We start from the raw sequence: 18,998 nt of genomic DNA, 5'->3' as shown, positions 1-18,998 counted from the left end.
TCATGTTCCTAAGCCCTTGTGAGTTATTTGTAGCTTAAACTGCTAGGCAAGAGCCCTGGGTTTCTATGGCATTCCAGACCAGCAGACTGGAAATACTGCAGCATCATCAGAGTTGTTTATTTTAAAATACAAGGTTTCATTTCTGTTCCTAAAGCAAATAATACATTCTCTGTAGTTGTCCCACTGTCATTTAATTTGATATTACATTGAATTTCTGTCAGGCTGCCCTTAAATTTTCCTTCTCCAATATGCTGCAGAATTTTGTAATGAAAATGCTTAACTACCTTACCTTTATGTTAGGAAAAAAAAATCGTGAAAATATTTAACTGTGTTGATATAGAAATGATCCTGATTATATTACACAGTTGTTATACCATTGGGAGGAATAAGGCAGGTCATAAAACTCTTGGTTCATGCTTGACTCCATCCATTTATGGGCATGCCCAGTGCCAGATTGTGTTAGAAATTCAACAATTTTATGGTTGCTATATATTCTTTTCTGTTCTTATCTGTATTTCTAGTCCTTATAAATCAAGTGTGATGCCCTCTCAGCCCAAAAAAAAGAGAGAGAAAAAAACCAACAAGAAAAAGAAGCTGTAGATGAAATAAAATAAATTCTTGGCATATCATGAGAGAAAATAACATTCACCAAAAACTCAAATAAGCAAATTCAGAACAAATCAAAGAGTCTTTTTTGTACAGCTGCTCCTTTGCCTTAGAACTCATGGCTACAAGGCAGCACTAAGATTACAGTGGGGAAAAGAACTAGACATTCACCTGGATAACAAAATTATCTAGTCTTATACAGGAAATGGTAACTGTTTTTAGAATATGTAGCCTCATGCCTTATACATTATCTATAATAAATATAATTGGAAGGAAATGTTACAGTTTATCCTATAACCGCTGTTTACATGGTTTTGGAGGAGGGGAAAGATGGGATTCTTTGATGCAATAGGTTTTGGGAATTGGTGGTGATGCAGTAGCTGACAGGATGGACACCCCTCTTGGCTAATATAGCCGTTCCTATATGTAGTAGGAGAAAGAATGGTCGGCCCAAGTTACACATTACAGGTTGTACACTTCTTCCTCCCACACCTCTTAGTCTTGCTAGTCCACTAAGATTAGTTTTATTCAAATAAGTAACTGAGAGTAGGAGATTAAATGATAAAAAAGTGCACACTGGTCTGACCTCACTGGACTTCATGACTCCAAAAAGTGGGTATAGGAAAGCAGGAACTAAGGCTGCTGCACCAAGAGGTACTGCTTCAGAGACCCAGTATACAGCTGTCACGATCAGCACGTAGGCACATGAGGCTTCCTGTAAGGAGAAAGCATGGAGGTTACATGTTACTGCCACACCACCTGCTGTGGAAGCCTTTGTGAATGCGTTCATAGGACTCATCAGACTGAGGGTGCTTGAACTTAAAAAACTCAACAAGGACCACATAAGGACCTCCTAAGGCACAGCTGTTTGGGTCTGAATCTAGGCTACCATAGAAAAGGTCAGTTCCAGAAGATGATGCTGATGAATGCTTTTGCACATAAGCTAGGGCAAAACATCGGAATGAACGTATTTATCAGCAAGATAAGGGTTCCAAGTGCGTTTACAGATTTATTTGAATTTCATAATCCAATATTTACCAAATGCTCAACCATAACTCCTCAGATTGGGCCTGTGGAGCTGGTATTTCTACATGGCTGTCTCTCCAATATTGTACAAGAACAGGAACCCGTAGTTTTCAGGATCAGATGAGAACGTTCACATTTGCCATAGCATGGCTAAAGCCACATTGTGGCTCTTTTGGGAAATGCTCTGAATGACTGTTTTTTTTTAAACAGTGTGCAAACCTACATTTTTTGTCAGTTGTTTTTATTTTCTCAGGTGATTTCTACATACCCTTGGGAGAAGCCCACAGACCCGAAGGGCTTAGAAGCAATGGGTTAACAGAGTTAATCAAACAAATTTGCTGCTATCCAAGGTTCTGGTAGAGAAAGCCACAACAACATCAAGCTGAGCATTCATGGAGAGCTGGTATATGACGGAGAAAGGTGTTATCTCCTGAATATTTTTACAGGAAAACACAGCTAGTCCAGAAAGTATTCTGGTCTATTTTTAATATGCATATGTCTTTCTTTATGGCATTCAGTGGAGTTACAGAAATTACCCTCAGGAAAATGTTTTTCTTTTCCTTTTCTCAAATTTGAAGCCAGATCCTGTACTGGGTCTAACTGGCAGTTCTATGGAAGCTAGCAAGTCTGCACTGATTTACACTACCTATAAATCTACCTGTTCTTTATTATTCACTGGATGTTCTGTATAAACTTATCAAGCCATATGGATTCACAGCTTACAATGGCTATTGTTTAGAAAATTCACTGTTCACAAATGTTATTTGAGTGCATTAAAATATAATTTCATTACTTTTGTTTCCTGACTGGATGATTCCCAAATTAAGCAGCTTTCAAGAAGTCACACAAGCAATCCTCACAGATTCTCGTCCAAATAAATGATCATGGATGACACTTCATTTTTTGGAAGCAGTTTTGTGATGGTTCAGTCTAAAGTAAGACTATACAGGGATGTGGATTCACTAGAATGAATCAATATGTTGCATTTAAATTCATGTTTATACATGTGCTTTTTACATTACCCCTAACAAAGAGCCACATTCAGCTGTTCCTCTTTTTTAGTACAGCTTATAGTAACAACAGGCAGAACACAGCCCAGAGAAAAAGTTGAAATAGATTGCTATGTGTCATTTCCCTTACTTGCTTAAAAACTGCAGCCAAGCTTACTCAGAAGCTTGAGTTTAAATTAGCTGCCAGACCTTGCTCTGACTCCTGTTTCAGAAAAGTGTAACATTAAACAGTTCTGATTCACGTAAGCAGGGCCACCAAAATAACTGAAACAAGATTATCAGGAAAAATAACTTCCTTGAATCAGATAAACTCCAATGACTTTAGAGACTATAAAGAGTATCTGAAAGGCTATTGGAGAAATTTCGCTCTGGATAATTCCTTTATGGATGGACAAATACATTTGAACTTCTGACCCATACAGAAATATGCATATTTGTTTCTCTTCCCTAACTATTATAGAAGAGTGTTTTAGGTTTTAAGCTCTCCAATACAGGTTTCACTGGTCCTCTATGATCAGGTCCTTCAGGAAAATATTACAATAAAAGATTGTATGGCAGTTGTAGCTTCATTGCTACCAAGAAAAAATGATAAGAGAGGATAGAGAAGGTTGGCTTAGAATGGATGAGATCAGAGGGGTTTTTTTAATATTAATGGATTATAGAGCATGCATTTTATAAAATGGAATTGCTATGCTGTTTGAAACTCCAAAGACTGGTGTTCAGTTTGTAACAACTTCAAGTGATCACTCAGTAAAAAAAACAAACAAATAATTTTGACTTAAAAATGGAAATAATTTAAAAGTGAGACGACAGGCATTAGAAATTTTTAGTAATCTCTACTAGGAAAACAAGGCTATTTTAGATGAAAGTCACAGAGCTGATAGATTGGCTCGTAAACATTAGCCAACTTGCTGCTCAGTCACCTTTAACTACATTTTACTTCATGGCTAATATTCCATAGAGAGCAGAGCTAGGTCATTTTTGTGACCTAGTGACTATTTGACACATTTTAAAATATTTTAACTCATTAGTTTCTGCTAACAAACTACTATGGTTGCATGGGCTCTGTATGACATCCAGCAGTCGTCTGAGGAGAAAAATGCCTTTTAATGAAGAAGCATTGATTTTTATTTTAAAGCAGTACAGATGTAAGATCCAAGAGATATGTTTTGCCAAAATTCATAAAATTACTTTCATCCTAACTTGATTCCAAACTATTTTCTCACTCCAAAAATATACTTCTCTTTAATTTCTTTGAGCATAAATTGTTATTTTCTATTGCTCCTCTGTGTGTAGCAATAAAGTAGGCTGATAGTGGAAATGGAACAGGACAAAGGGAAGTTGCATCTCTATCAAAACCTAGCTGGGATGGACACTGAGTCTTTCTGTTTCCTATACACTAGGCTGTAATCGACAAACAAAACTAAAATAAAGCACATTTTTAAGTGGTATAAAACTAGGTAGCAAGTACTACGAAAGCCAAGTTTGATAATCTCCACTAAAAACTTAATCTGCTTGTCTAGCAGCTTTCTCTATTTATTTTCTCAGTGCTTTAAACCAGCTCATTTCCAAGAGAAACTATATTAATCTTTTCTATTTAATTGAACTCAGTTTATATATTTAATTAATGGTTACCAGAGCTACTAAGTACTGGACTAAAGTAATGGCTGTATAATTTTAACTGTTTCACCTTTCTCACTTCTTGTTGTACAGCTGAAAATTACTGTAAAGCCCACCTCAGGGCTTGAAGCAGGGAATAGGAAAACATGATGGTTGGAGGGACTACCATCTATCTCCAGTCCGTCCCTTAGAGGAAAATAAAAGAGGAGCCAAAAGGAAGCCATGGCTAAAAATTCCACAATAAGAGTCATGCATAAAACTTTTGTAACTAAAACATCTGAGGATCTCAGAGTGATTAAAAAGAAGAATAAACTCTGTGTTGGAGATTCGTCCACTTAAGGATGTGCATTGCATATCTTGCATGCAGGCGTGTGGTTAAGCTGTGTAAACAAGAGGTAGTCTAGCCTCTGGACTACCATCTTTGATCTGATGGGATCACACTATAATTCCCTCCCTTCAGCTTGTGTAAATAAAAACAAAGATGAATGTACACCGTCCATGGCTCTTCAGAGCATGTTCTGTGCTGTAGGGTCCATTCTGCTGATTTGGCATGTCAAGGTGTCAACATCATGTGATGCTGCAGGTCTAACAGCTTACAGCAACTCTTGCTGACTTTTGAGGAGTCACCCACATGTCCTTGATCGGGTTCAGCATGGCCACAGGATCAGTGGTCATAGGAGACCCTGCCCACAACTGACTGAATTCATGTGGCATGCTTTATGGTATCACCAGTGATTTTATGAAAAAAGGTGGATAAAGATGAAGAAAAAAAAAAAAGGCAAAAATGCTCCTATGCCACTGTTAACAATGAAGGAAATAAGGACAGAATGAAAAAGACCCACAGTTTGTAAAGCACAGTGTTTTTTTCTGTATATGTCATGATCTGAAAGGCACTTACGCATGTTTCAAACCTGCTGTACAAGTCATAGCTCAGGTATAAACTCTGGAAAGGGAAGAATTCAAGCAAATTTTCTCAGGTTTATTTTTTACCCAACCCTTTCTTGTCACAAAATAATAGAAAAGAAGCTGTGGACTTGATTCCCATAAGCCATATCTACAAACAGTTCTGAGTCCTCGTGCTCCCTTTGATTGCTCTTGCCACTACACATGTAATGCTCCTTTGACATTTCCAGAGTTGTGCCGATATCATCAAAGAAGTTGCAAGCTGCAGAAATGCAAATATAAACCACCTGGTAATTCTCCATAAGACAGACAGAAAACTAATATAATTGTTTGATAAATGAAAATATAAGTCAGTCAGCAGGTGACAAATTTATCTTCAGGTTTAAGAAATAATCATAGTCAATGGGTTGTAACAAAGTAAATACTACACTAAACCACTTGAATAATGTATTGTCAACTGAGTTTATTTGGTGTAGATATTTTCTTAATAGCATTATAAACGTTTTTCCAGCTCTGTGTCAGATTCACTGCTATACTTTACCATCTGTGATCATTCATGTATATACAAAGTGGATGTAAAACATCATCTGATGGCTTTTCATATCACTTTGCAGCAAAGCAACACCATGAGGTGCAGAGTAATAGCACAGAGGAGCTTGTACTGGGTAATAGCAATTCTTGCAGAAGTTCACTGACAGTATTGCTGTTTCAGCACCCATACGATACTATTACAATTCCCTTGGTTATTAAAGGGTTTCCTTATTGCATCCTGTGCCTCCGAATCTGGTAGGGAGCAAATATGAGTGACAAATTTCAGAGCAGTGAATCTCACGTTTCCTAGGAGAGGTTCTTAAGGGACATAGAGCATGCTGCAGTTACAGTGACATATGGGCATATCAGGGAGTATCTGTTCTTATGTCACCCTTCCAGTGGCATTGGGGGAGATGAAACCCTTTTTTAAAACAAGCCTCTGTGCAATGGTGAGCCCTGCTGTTCTCTGAAGGAGCATGGTTGTCTGCCATTCATTCCAGAGAGAGAGAGAGAAGAGATGGAAAACTACTGTAAGAGGACTGCTGAGATATACATTGAAGCTCAGAGCAGGAAAACTCATTCAAAGTGCAACATACAGTTCAGTGGTGTAGGAATATTTCCTTTCTATGAATCCTGTTTTTCTTTCCAAACAAAATACTACAGTTCTGTTTTCCAAGACTGTTATACAATTTCTAATCTTTTGCATTTCTATTTGATAAAGTAGCAGTATTCATAAATCCTCTGGTACTAGAAGGAAGAATTAATCTTTAGCAGGGTAGAGGAAGGAATGGAAATTGCTGCATCATTTGGCCAGATTTATGTCTAGCACTATGGAAGCACCAACTGCAGAATTTTTAATACATTGCAAATTTTGGTGAGTTAAATATCGCCATCTATATGAAGTAGCAAAACATTGTTATTTTGTGGTTTACAACTGCAAAGACATGCACAGAGAAGAGTTAAGTACATGGCCAAGGGTGCTCAGTAGCTCCAAAAGAGTGTCAGGAATGCAGCTGCATTCACTCCTATTCCCTGGTGTGTGTGTTAAGCACAGACTATTGCCTCCTTTGTATTATTGTGTACGTCTCTGAGCCATCATTTATTAGCCATTGCCAGAGCTGCAATGTTTCAGTAGAGGTGCCTACACCTGCTTTAGAATAATGAATGCCATGTATGGTTCTACATGTCTGTCACTGAGTCTTAGCTCCTGCCTCACTTGAATTGCTGTCCTATAAACCCTCTCTAAATTGAAAATCCCTCCATGCGCTTATTATTAAAAACTAAAAACACTGAAAGTATTCCTTTTAAAGACCTCTCCTTAATGCAAATGTTATTGGGTATGTTTGTTCTGTTGCCCCTTCCACACACGCATTATTGTAGAAAAAGAAGAGATACAATATTTCTGCTTTAAAGTAGTGCTTTACTAGCTTCACCTGGTTCTTCAGCTCTGCTTGTGTCATGACTCAAGGTAGATCTCATTCTTACTGTGATGACTTCTAAGTGACCTTCCCAGTCCTTCAAATTTGAGTCCTGGATTTTTCTAAGAGCAATGCTTATTTAGGTCTTTGCCTTTCTTTTTGCACACTACGGACTTATCCATCATGACAACCTCCTGCACTCGGAGGCTTTGTTAAAAAGAAAATGAAAAGGTACTTACACTGCTGGGATATAAGAGTGGCAGAGGAAGCAGCAGAAGTGGAATGAGAACAACGAGCAAGAGATTTCTTGATCGGAGAATCTCCTTCATCATTGCCATACTCTTTTACTTTCTGGTGGCTTTCTTCTCTGGTTCCTCAGATACTCCAACTTCCACCCCACGTTTTCCTTCACCTGTGCCTGATTTCCCTGAAAGGCTTCTCACTGCCTCATTTCCTATCCCCACCCAGTCACCTAAAATAGCTTCCTTAATTTGTTTAGTCTTCAATCAGTTGTTTTGGAAAGAAACCTTAATGATTTTTCAATTAAAAAGACATTCAGTTTAAGTAGGGCTCACCAGGACATCCAAATTATTACCACACGATAACATGCAGAGATTTGCAAGTTGGAGCATAGTGGTCTTTTGACAATTTTTCTTTTTAATTCAGAATCACAGGTGTAGATGTGTTGCATTCTTATCCCCATGTTTTGGAAGGTTTTTTTCTTCCATCATCCAGCAATGTAATTCCTGTTTTCGTTAACTGGACAAGATATGTTTCAAGCTGCTTCTTTTCCTCCTGTTTGATATTCTGAATGTCTAAAATACAAGTTTCTTTTCTGCTGGAAAATTATTAAAACCAAAAATCTATTGTTCAGTGCACAGAAACAAACTTGCAGGTATTCCTTCTTAAAAAAAAAATTAAACCATCTGCAGCTCCTCCAGATTTTGTCTCTTTGCTATAGTCGGCTTCAACTTTGTATCTACCTTTACCCTACTTTTGCCTTGAGCTTGGAATTCACAGGGCAGCAATTCCAACACAGATTATACTTGGTCTCAAGATAAAAACTTGTTAAAAAGCTTCATGCAACTCTAATTCACCAATGAGGACTGTGGAAAGTGTAGTTGCTCCACCCATTATCCAAAACCTAGTCAGAACATTTGAGAAAATCAGCAGCCTTCTCTTTCTGACATGCACACAAACAGACAAAAAGACCTTTTTCAGTTGCTGAACAGTCTGTTATTGTTTCAAGGTCCCAGTACTGAGGATAAATAAATAATCATTGTTTTCTAGACAGTATCTTTTGTCTTTCATGTTTCTTCCATCCTGATCCATGAACATCACTTATTCATGAGGCATGGGCTGATTTTTGTACTGATTCACGTGCCCTCAGTAACAGTAGGATTCAGAGGCAAATTGAGCATTTTTAGGCTTTCTACTCTAGTCTTCTAGTGGAGAAATATTCCTACAACTCTGCCGTTATTAATGCTTTTTGTGGGGCAGAAAGTACTGGAGATTTAGGGCTGAATCCATTGGCTGGTTGCATGCACAACCTGTAGATGGACATCCATTTGCCCTGTATCATAGGAAGCCACACACCTAGGACTTTCTTTGCTCCCAATCCTTGCTTGCCTATCGTCTCCCTACACTCTGCTAGTCAGACACAAACCGAGCTCCCCAGACTGAACTGAGATGCCTCTGTGGCACTGAATCTTGGAGAACTGGCAAAGGCAGACCTGCAGAGGAGTTTGATGTGCAGGATGAATTCTTCCTGATATTAGTAATTGTATCTAAGACTGTGTAACATTTCTATACCTTGAAACTTCCCTCAAGCAACAGAACCTTGAGACGCTTCAGGCAAATTTAGCAATTATTTCTGGAAGCAAAAATATAGTTAATGTGAAGATTTTGGGTTGTCCAATACAGCCAGGGAATTTGTATGTGTTTTGTCAGTTGTTTCAGAGGAACTAGAAGAATGTCTAAAGCACTCAAATTAAAAAAATTAAAAATGTTTTATTTTAAATGAAAAAAATCTATGTTTTATTTCACTTTTTTATGATCTGTAAGGTCAAAGGGTGGATAAAAGGTGCCATTTAGAGGCAATGGCTCTTCACCCTGTGAGAGAAGGACTGTCTATAAACATGACTCAGTCTGAAGTGATGAGATGCAAACTGAGCTAGGGAGCGGGCAACCAACGCCTGCATCTTAAGCAATACTGAGGGAGGGAAACTGCCCTAAGCCCAAAGAGCTGAGTGCTCCTTCCCATCTGAACTCTGGAAAAAGCAGGCACTCTTGTTCCTAGTCATTACCTCCTCCTGCCAGTCAGAGGGAAGGGCTGTTCCCTTTTCTCTCTTATACCATTGCTCCCATGAAGAGTTTCACAGTCCAAGATAACCAACTACTCAAGTTGCAAGTTGCTAAATAGTAAATCTGCTGCTGAAATCAAAGACAACGCAAAATCATAGTTTTATGTAGAATATTTTTATTACTACCTTAACAGTCTCTGTTAAATTAACCTGGGCAGTCCAAGCATATTCCCAAGGAATAAATCTTTTTTCTTACACTACACACAGTAATGGGAGGAGGGAAAGAAACTCAGAAAAACTTTATTTTCTGTTGCAGAGATAAAGGTTTCAATTACCTATTTGTAAGGTACAATAAGATATGTATGCCATAGGGAATGACTGGGTATTCAAAATTATCTGTAATTCTTTTCTATGGGATACTTACTGATTAGTAGAACCTGACTGCTGGACAGTCCTGCTGTGGAGTGAAGAGAGTGGCTGGGAGGTATTTCTCTGGATGGTGACTGCTAGCAATTAATACTTGCTGTGGTGCTCTTGCTTGTTATCTTTGCAGACTTGGAGTCACTGGCTGTAAGGAATTTATGAATTGCCCTGGTTCCAGGCTCTTCCAGCAAGTGGTGCTTTAGGGAGCCAAGAAGCAGAGCTGGAAAGGCAGGAGTGCGCTCCATGGCATTTCCCCTCCATGTGTTTATAAAGCATAGTGTGGGAAGAAAACACAAACAGATCATCAGTGTTTATGCTGAAGGCTTAAAGGGCATGTGGGCTGCAGCGCAAAGCTACTTTGTGGGTGCTGAACTGTGTGTGCAAGTAGAGGAGACAGACACATGTGGCTCATACCTTTGTGGTCAAGGTTTTCAGTTTACTTTGCCATATGCCAGCTAGGCTTTGAAGACGGCCAACAAAGATCTTCAGGTATAAAAGCGCACCTACACATATGTGTGTCTAAATGCAAACATGCACACTCATGCATACACACACAGAAACTGCTGGGAGAAACAGGACTGACTGTGTCTTTTATAAGCCCTTTGTCCAGCTGCTTATGCCATTGCCAGCCTGCCCCTAAGGCTGCTGTGGTTTCACATTCCCATGGATGATTGCCGAACCCGGTGTGCTCTGACTGCTTGCACTATTTGCTGTTTGCTGCAACAAGGTGGTGCTGGATGGATTTTTTCCAGTCCTTGGAATATCCCTGTTAAGGGACACAGAAGAGTTCATTCCTGTGCTCAAGTAATGCAAAAGCAGTTAAACGTGATTCAGAACTGGGGTTGGAATCCTCAATTCTCTTTTACAGCCTCAGGGATTTGTGATTTGAGCCTGTCTCCTTAAGATATTACGCAAATAGAGAGATAGAGTGCTGGTATGAAAGGATGAAATAAATGCTCAGCTGTTTTCCCATGCTCTGGAAGTAGAAGCATCTCTAACATCAACAGAGAAACAGAGTTTGTATAACTTGTTCACAAAAATTAGTGGATTTGCTTTAGAAGAGTTTGGATTTTTCATTGCTAGTCATCTGTCTGACAAGATATATCTCCTTTTTCTGTCCATTTTCTGTCCATGATTTTTTTTGTGGTTTATAATCATCAGTTGCACTATCCCTACAAAAAAATCTTGCTGTAAACAAGTACTGCTTTTCCACTGCTCCCAAATTCATAATTCCCACCACTGGATCAGTGAATGGCCTTTTCTGCTAAGAGGTCAGATGCAATTGTTCCCTGACTGAATAATTTAGGATTCTTCCATGTACTCAGCACTTACGTGCACATACATGCATGAACATACACACACATATACACAAGTGAATATATAATTTACCACCAAAAATGAGCCACAATGCTAAATTCAGCACCAGGTATATTTTAATGCACCTTCCTCCCGTGCCTCAGGGGGATTCTGAAGCACGGGTTTAGATGATCTATGTTCAAGTGATAGAACCAGGAAAAATGTGTCATCATTAAACTAAACAGGGCCTTTGTCTTGCCTTTTACTCCACTGAGGACAAATCCATGTTCCCTTCAAAAAACAAGGAGCAGAGGCAAAGTCATGTGCAAATAATGAAGGAAGACTGCTTGGAAGGGTGGTTCTAGGAAGCAGGGAATATGTTCACAAGCATTGTTTGCTGCTGGTGTCCACAATGCCCTTTGTCTTCTGCAAATGTCATTGCAATTAAAAACTGGCTCAGCCAAATGAAGTGAATCAGACAGTGCTTATTTACAAGAATATTTGAAATGAATAATATTTGGCATAATTTCTGAAGGCTGACAGTTATGAAACCTCTTCCTTTTACAGAGGTCCGTTGCATATCTTTAAAATATTCTTTTACTGGCCAGCCAAAATATGAATTTGTTTCTCCGACTAGGAAAACAGCATTCTCCAGATACACATAGGTATGTGAGCATAAGCATAGTATACTTATGTATTGCTTATAGGAAACCCACAGGATGAAACGAGGGCATGTCTGTCTGGAGTATACACCAGACTCTTCTTTGCCTGTCACAGAATGTGCCTCCAAGCCAGCACAGAAATTTCATTCCCAGGACTGAAGACAACATTTTTCCCTATTTAACATGGAACTATAAAGTGGATTCCACAAGAGGGAGCTAGAAAACAAATAATCTTTCATGAAGCAGGCTATTAAACTCTTTATAGAATAAAGTGGAGGACGTGCTAGATGTGTCCCTTATCAACCAGAAGAGGTGGCTGAGTTGCCATTGCATCAAGTCTCTCACTATGATGGTTCTTTGTTGTATGGGAACATCAAGTCGTGTTTCAGGGCTTTGTAAAGATCGACAAAGGATTCAGCCCAAGCGTCTTTCTGGTGCCCCTGGGACTGAGCAGCCCTGTAGGCCGTGTAGACCATGGTCAGCACTGTCCTTTCAAAGTCTTCTTTCTTGAGGACCCTTGGGTAGGAAGACAGCCTGCTACTCAGCCTGCGGATCTCTGTGATGCTCTTGGGGATAATCTCATTACAGATGATGTCAAATTCAGCAGCCTTTCTCAGTGAAGCGAGCTCCTCATCTTTGATGGAGATCCTCTGACCTTTGTCAATCTCAAGCTCAGCTAAAAGAAACTGGTACAAAATCAGAACACAGAAAGCTATTTATCTTCTCCAAGAGACTCTACGCAGAGTAAATGTGAATTAACAACATGTCCTTAGGTCTTTACTTTAGATCAAATGGAGAAAAAACTCTCATTACACTGGCTGGAGGTGGGGCAGAACAGAAAGTCTCTGTGTGAACATTGGACTCCTGTGTTACCTACCTGGGAAAATTAGAGACAGGCTATGGGGAAAGGAGAGAGGAAAAGGAAAAAGCAGGTAGTCTTCTGTTGTCCAAAACAGGCATGGGTTGCTGCTGGTGCCACACAGGGATTAGAGAGGTGGAGACAACAGCACAGCTGGGAAAGGCCGTTTACCCTGCCAGGGGTAGCAGTGGTGGCCTAGCTCTGTGTAAGAGAGCACAGCAATGGCTTCCCAGCCCATCTCCCCTGTTTGGACATACAATCTCAGTTTCTCAAGACGTGGGATAGTTAGATTTGACCCATGCACCTTCTTCAGGTGGGCCACTTTCCCTTAGCTAACCATATGACACCGGTCCAGACTGTACAATACATCTGCAGTCTCCACTGCTATGAAAGGGGGGAACTGAAATAATTTTTAAGTGAAACAGTCATGCCCTTGGGATTACTTTGCAATGACTGATACTCGTTGCTTTAACGATTTGAACAAATAATTTGGGACTGAGACTTACACCAAAGAATTTAAATGCATTGTGTTGTTAATACATAACTGTTCTGGAAGAAAGTTACTTTCAGTGGAAAGCCATTTGCTCTGGTTTTCACTTTGCCTGTCAATGAGCTAGAACCCACATTTGAGGTACCGCAGGCAACCGATGCCTGCTTAAGTGCTGAAAGAGCCAAGTTTGTCATATATATGTCTGTTCCCTCCCTTCTGCTGAGCTATTACATAGTCAGCAGTGGATTTACTGCTGGGATGAGTAAACATGACTTAAAACAGATAATGGATAACCCCAGTGCGGATAGTAACTGCAGTCTTGATTAGTGCTTAAGGTACCATCTGCTCCCATATACTGAACCTCATAAAGCAGGACCACGTCTTCCAGCGAGTTTTGTAGCACTGGGTTAAGGAAGGCAGCTGAGGACCTCTTGAATCGTTGAGCAGCTGGGAAAAGCATAGCTGGAAAATAATAATGGGAAAGAGAGGTTCCATAGGGTGGCAAACACTGAAAAGAGGAAGCACTTTTCAATAGTAAATTCAACCAAAGAACTGCCTGTTGCAAAGACTTACTGTACAGTATGACTTCTCACTGTAAATAAAATGGGCAGCATGGACTGCTTTGACTATAGTCTACTAGGGATGGAGGTTAGCTGTTTGTACTGTATCTGTACAGTGTCTAACACAGAGTGGTTGATAATCCAGGCCTGGGACTCTGAGGTGCAGCCATGCTATAAGGAATAATAATGATAACTGCAACATCAATCAACATTTGTATCAGGAATAGTGTGGCCAGCAGGACCAGGGAGGTGATAGTGCCCCTGTCCTCGGCACTGGTGAGGCCGCACCTCGAGTACTGTGTTCAGTGTTGGGCCCCTCACTACAAGAAGGACATCGAGGTGCTGGAGCGTGTCCAAAGAAGGGCAACGAAGTTGGTGAAGGGTGCAGAGCACAAGTCTTATGAGGAGCAGCAGAGGGAGCTGGGGTTTTTTAGTCTGGAGAAGAGGAGGCTGAGGGGTGACCTTATTGCTCTCTACAACTACCTGAAAGGAGGTTGTGGTGAGGTGGGGGTCGGTCTCTTCTCCCTAGTGACAAGTGATAGGACAAGAGGAAACGGCCTCAAGCTGCTCCAGGGGAAGTTTAGGTTGGATATTAGGAAAAACTTCTTCACCAAAAGGGTAGTCAGGCACTGGAACAGGCTGCCCAGGGAAGTCGTTGGGTCTCCATCCCTGGAGGTATTTAAAAGACAGGTAGATGTGGTGTTTGAGGACATTGTTCAGTGGTGGACTTGACAGTGATAGGTTAACGGTTGGACTCCATGATCCTAAGGGTCTTTTCCAACCTTAACGATTCTATGATTCTATGATCAACATTGCCTGAAATACATGTTCTTCTCCTGGCTCTGCAAGGGGAAATCAACACTGACCCTCAACACAGCCTACTTTCTTCAGGCTATTCTCCTACGGACACACTTTCAAGGCCCTATATTTCTCCTGGTTTCAGCTGTCTAAAAGTTGATCTCTTCTTAGTTGATAGAGACAGCTCCTCCAAAGAGTAGATCACCCTCATCTGTCCTGGGCATATATGTCTGGAAGGAGTGACTTACCCTTTGGAGATGCCTATGTCTATTCATTGAGCCTGTTACGAGCTTAGACAAGACAGCTACACTCAATAAGGTGAATCCCAATTTATTATGACTTTAATGCTTCACAGTGTTATAGCCAGCAACAACAAAGTCTGCTAGGATCAGGTATTTATTCACCACTGTGGAGTGTACTATAGCTATTGTCTCAGGGAAATGAGACAGAAAACATATGTATAGCCCCTGAACTCAGCACCCCAGTGAGGTAGAGCATTTGTGGAATCAATAACCTGAAGAGCCTGGAGTATAGAAAATATCTGATACTTCATTACAGACCACCTAAATGCTTTGAGTTACTAACTAGCTTACTAAGCAGGTAACTAGCTACTATTAAAAGGTGTCAGCTCCTTTCAGAGCAGGGGGGAAAAACTCTGTTTTGTTTAATGTTATGTGTATATGATTTAGATGTTGATGTTTAGGTAACCACAATTTGGATTTGTTATTTTTTTTCTAATACTCAGGAACAGGAAGCTTTTTTTTTAAAGTTATGCTTATGTGACTATCAGTGCATTTCCTCATAAACTTAACTTCTGAACTTTAACTATTGTTTACGAATAGATAAATTTAGAAACTAGTTAAAAAAAGGAAAAAAACACCTTTTGAAATGCATAGACTCTGTAGCCTAAATGCAGTCCTGTTTCCTGGGCTGTTGCGAACTGTTGACTTTTTGTTGAAGTTTGACTTGTTAATGATATTTAAGTACAAGTAATGCAAGGAGAAAGAAACCAAGCCCTCAGAGATTGTGTTAATTAGGACCTTTACTATCTAGCATGAGGAAAATTAATTGGGATAATACTAGGTATGAAGTAATTCATGCTTGACCTAGCAAAGGGTATTTTGGCCTTAAATTAGCTAGGCAATATAGTATAGGTAAAGCACTTTGCTGAACTGCAATAAACATACTGCAGCTGGATACTACTAACTGTAAATGCATCTTGCAGGGATGGGTTTCAGGCATTTTGGTAAGACACCTACAGAGCTAGGTGCTTCCTATTGGATCCATGCAAGTTTAGATTAAAACTTGTTTAAATAACCAAATAGTACTTGCAGGGTATGTGACTAAAAGCCTGAAGGAATGAATGCACCAAGTAAAAGAACAAAGGTATTGACAAGGACTTGGTCTCTGCAGTAACCTTTCCCGAGCATGATGCCTTTACCACCCAAGCATCTTCTCTGGCCCAGCTGAAGAGGTGGTGAGTTTGGGAAAGGTCACAAGCTGCCTGCAGGTTCTGCTCTGCGAGAGTATTTGCCTGGCTGACCGCTGACAACTGGGGCTATACCCATTTTCTGCTGCTGCTCCATCACTGATGTTCACTCCTCTTGCTCAGAGCTTTCCTGAGACACACTGGAGCTATTCCATCTTTTGCTCTTGGCAGTTTGAGAATGCAGTTGAGTGCATGTGAAGCACTTGAAACTTCAAGCACTAATTGCTGAGTAATTAAAACTTATTACAGGGCAATTAAAACTCTAATTACTAAGCAGCTGGCAGAAATCCAGTCCATAATGATGACGATTCATTTTTATGTCTTTTAGATGCCCTTTCAGTGGGAACAGCCTCAGAGTGTAGAGTACCTCTACATATGCAGATGGTTTACATCTCGAATATTTCCTGAGCCATGGAAAAGGTGTTTATGGCATCTTGCTGCAGTGCTGTCATGCTTATTGTGATCACACTGATCGCTTTTAGCCTTCAGGCCAAGTGTAGATTCCTACCATGGAGCTGAGCTAGGAGTCATCAGATTCAGCCCATCACCACTCACCCGGAAAAGCCTCAGTGAAGGACTTGCACGAAAATGAATGCCATGTTATCAGTTTGGTACTGACCCACTTGCTGAATCAGAGGTAACACCTCAGAAAGCAGCCTGGTTTTCCTACCCAGCTGTTCCCAGAATGACAGGGATTAGGTTAGGAGATTCAAAGGGACAAGAGCCTGAGCTGCTATATTGTGAGAAAGAACTTTGTATGCATATCAGAAGCATGCCATCCTCTGTAGGGACCAGGCTACCACTGACTCCCTGATCTCATTATCTTATTCCCAAAACATATCAAACTTTGTTACAGTTATTAGAGATTCTACTCAGAAACTCTTTCAGAGCTCGTTTGTATTTGTCATGGTGATCTGATTTTCTTGATCCACATTTTATTGCAGTCCTTCCCTTTCTCTCTCTTCCTGCACAGTGGTCAAATCCTTCTACCATCACTCCTTCCACAGTCCTCTCCATGAATTCACGAGTTCCTCTGAGACTGTGTGAGCATTTAGAGCAAGCACTCTCTGATCTTCATTACGCTGACAACACACATGTAAGTTAAGCACAAAAGCAGAGATAGAGAAAGATTTGCAGCCAGTTTCTGCATTTAGTGATTGCAAATTCCACTTGAAACTTTTCTGCTGACTTTACTTCTTCCTGCATTTACTTCCACCTCTGACATGAGTTGGCTGGACAGTATCAAAGAACAGCAGAGGAGTATTACTGTGACTTACCATCTCTTTACTATTTTCTTCCCCAAGTGAGTTCCTTGTAAAGCTATCAAGCAATTATTTCATAGGAAGATGCAGAGCAATGTGCGTCATTTTATGGTGATGTTGTTTCAATGGCAGTAGCCATGAATGTCTGAGGAGTAGAGATCCCTAATAAGTATTGACAGAGAAATCCCAATCCAGTGATCTCTGAAGTCAGCAGAGAGACTCCTATTGATTTATTGTTTTTACTTCTCTTACAAATGTGTCAAGTCAACTCCAATGGAGACATGGGTGCTTCTGTCCTAAGGGCTGAACAGTCACATAATAAAAAGCTTATGATCCCCAGAGATGAGGTAGGAAAAATAAGGTTTTGATTATCCTTACTGAAAACATTCTCTATTACTTATCTGTGTACTACCAGGCTCATCCTCTTCCAAATCCCTTGTGCAGAGGGGCCTTAGGAGTGCTCCCTGATCTGACCTCCCTTGCTGCCCACTGAGGCCTCAGGGCTGGAGGTGGATGGGAGAAGTGTGCCTGAGCACCGCCACCCACTGCCAGCCCAGCTGCCTGACTCTGAACAGCCGTATCCTGTGCCCTGGAGCGCACCACTGCTTGTGCCTGAAGGTGGTGGGCAGCCAACAAGTCTAGTCCTAAGGGTGGCTAAAAGTGCCTGTCAGAATGTGGTGCAGGAGTCCCTGTTTTCTGCACCGCTCACTGCAGGAGCCTGTCCAGTCTCCTGTGGCTCTGTTGACTCAACTCCACTTCTCCTTAAGGACTATCTGGGTTTTTAAACAAAAGCTGCATATGTATTTGCTGACTCGTTGGCCTGCCTCTAACTATTTAGCTCATGACAGCTTAGAAATTTCTTTACGGTTTAAATGTAACATCACATCTGAGGCTGACAATAGTTTTATTTTAAAAATGCTTTCATCTTTTTTAAGAACAGTGCCAGAATTTTCTGGACCTCATTAGCCATGTGATAAACATTTGTGATCCTCTCCCAGGTTTTCCATGCAGTTTCACTGGTGAGAGTATATATGTTTGGTTTTGCTTTCCAGTCCACACTCCTCATGATTTCCCAATTGCTGCCTGTGATGTGTTTGCTCAATAAGTACAGAGCATAGCTGCAGGAGTGCTCAATTATTTGTGCATTATCAGTGCCCTTTTCTTCTCCTACGAAAAGGAGTGAAGCCAAGAGCATGAATCAGGCCCTGTGCAGGCCATCACTCCAAAGCACGTACAGCTCCCTGAGTCTCCAGGACATGAACACAGTTTAACTGGGGTCATGACTCAGTAGGAATTATTTTGATGGACTTCAGGGGCATGGAAAAGGGCTATCTCATTGCTTCAGTGGGACCCCTTTCATGAAGCACAGGAGGAGCAGAGGAACAAGAAGGACTTGTGGGCCAAAACTCCTGACTCCCTGCAAGCAAAGCAAAGGAGAGTCGCCTGTTGGCATAGGAAAAGCGGTGGCCCAGCTGGAGTTGTCCTATAAGCCAAATTCATTCAGCAGGCTTCCCATTGTGTCCTCCTGTCTTAGATTACTAGGGCCTGACTCTAAAGAAACTCATGAAAATAATTTCTTTGGGCATCATTGGCTTCCTGGGACCAGCCCCCTATTTCTGGGAATGCAAGGCAGCGAGTGGTTGCAGAGGCAGCAGCAGTTCCTGTTCAGTGATGGACCTAAAAATGAAAAGTGATCTCTGAAACTCCTTTATGTGTTTGCCAGCAGTTGTAACAGGGATTAA

General features: G+C 40.7%; 2 protein-coding genes across 3 annotated transcripts in view; both read right to left on the bottom strand.

The window, feature by feature from the left end:
• SLC13A4 (solute carrier family 13 member 4) overlaps positions 1-8,126 on the bottom strand; it is a 38,399-nt gene extending 30,273 nt beyond the window's left edge. For both annotated transcript variants that reach the window (XM_009473626.2, XM_087764679.1), the window contains exons 1-2: positions 7,354-8,126; positions 1,193-1,321 (exon numbers count right to left, since the gene is read on the bottom strand). In XM_009473626.2, the coding sequence (XP_009471901.1) occupies positions 1,193-1,321; positions 7,354-7,452 (228 nt within the window). In that variant the 5' untranslated portion in view covers positions 7,453-8,126. The remainder of the gene's footprint in view (positions 1-1,192; positions 1,322-7,353) is intronic.
• A 1,589-nt stretch (positions 8,127-9,715) lies between these two features.
• The window catches only part of FAM180A (family with sequence similarity 180 member A), a 29,771-nt gene continuing 20,488 nt past the window's right edge, over positions 9,716-18,998 (bottom strand). The window contains exons 2-3 of the mRNA XM_009473627.2: positions 13,509-13,609; positions 9,716-12,484 (exon numbers count right to left, since the gene is read on the bottom strand). Coding sequence (XP_009471902.1) covers positions 12,143-12,484; positions 13,509-13,609 — 443 coding nt within the window. The 3' untranslated portion in view covers positions 9,716-12,142. The remainder of the gene's footprint in view (positions 12,485-13,508; positions 13,610-18,998) is intronic.

This window comes from Nipponia nippon, unplaced genomic scaffold (assembly GCF_047370975.1).
Source record: "Nipponia nippon isolate SJK-2023a ecotype South Korea unplaced genomic scaffold, ASM4737097v1 scaffold_3, whole genome shotgun sequence".
Taxonomy (NCBI): domain Eukaryota; kingdom Metazoa; phylum Chordata; class Aves; order Pelecaniformes; family Threskiornithidae; genus Nipponia; species Nipponia nippon.
Note: the sequence above shows the minus strand (reverse complement) of the source record. Positions and strands in the feature narration are given on the sequence as shown.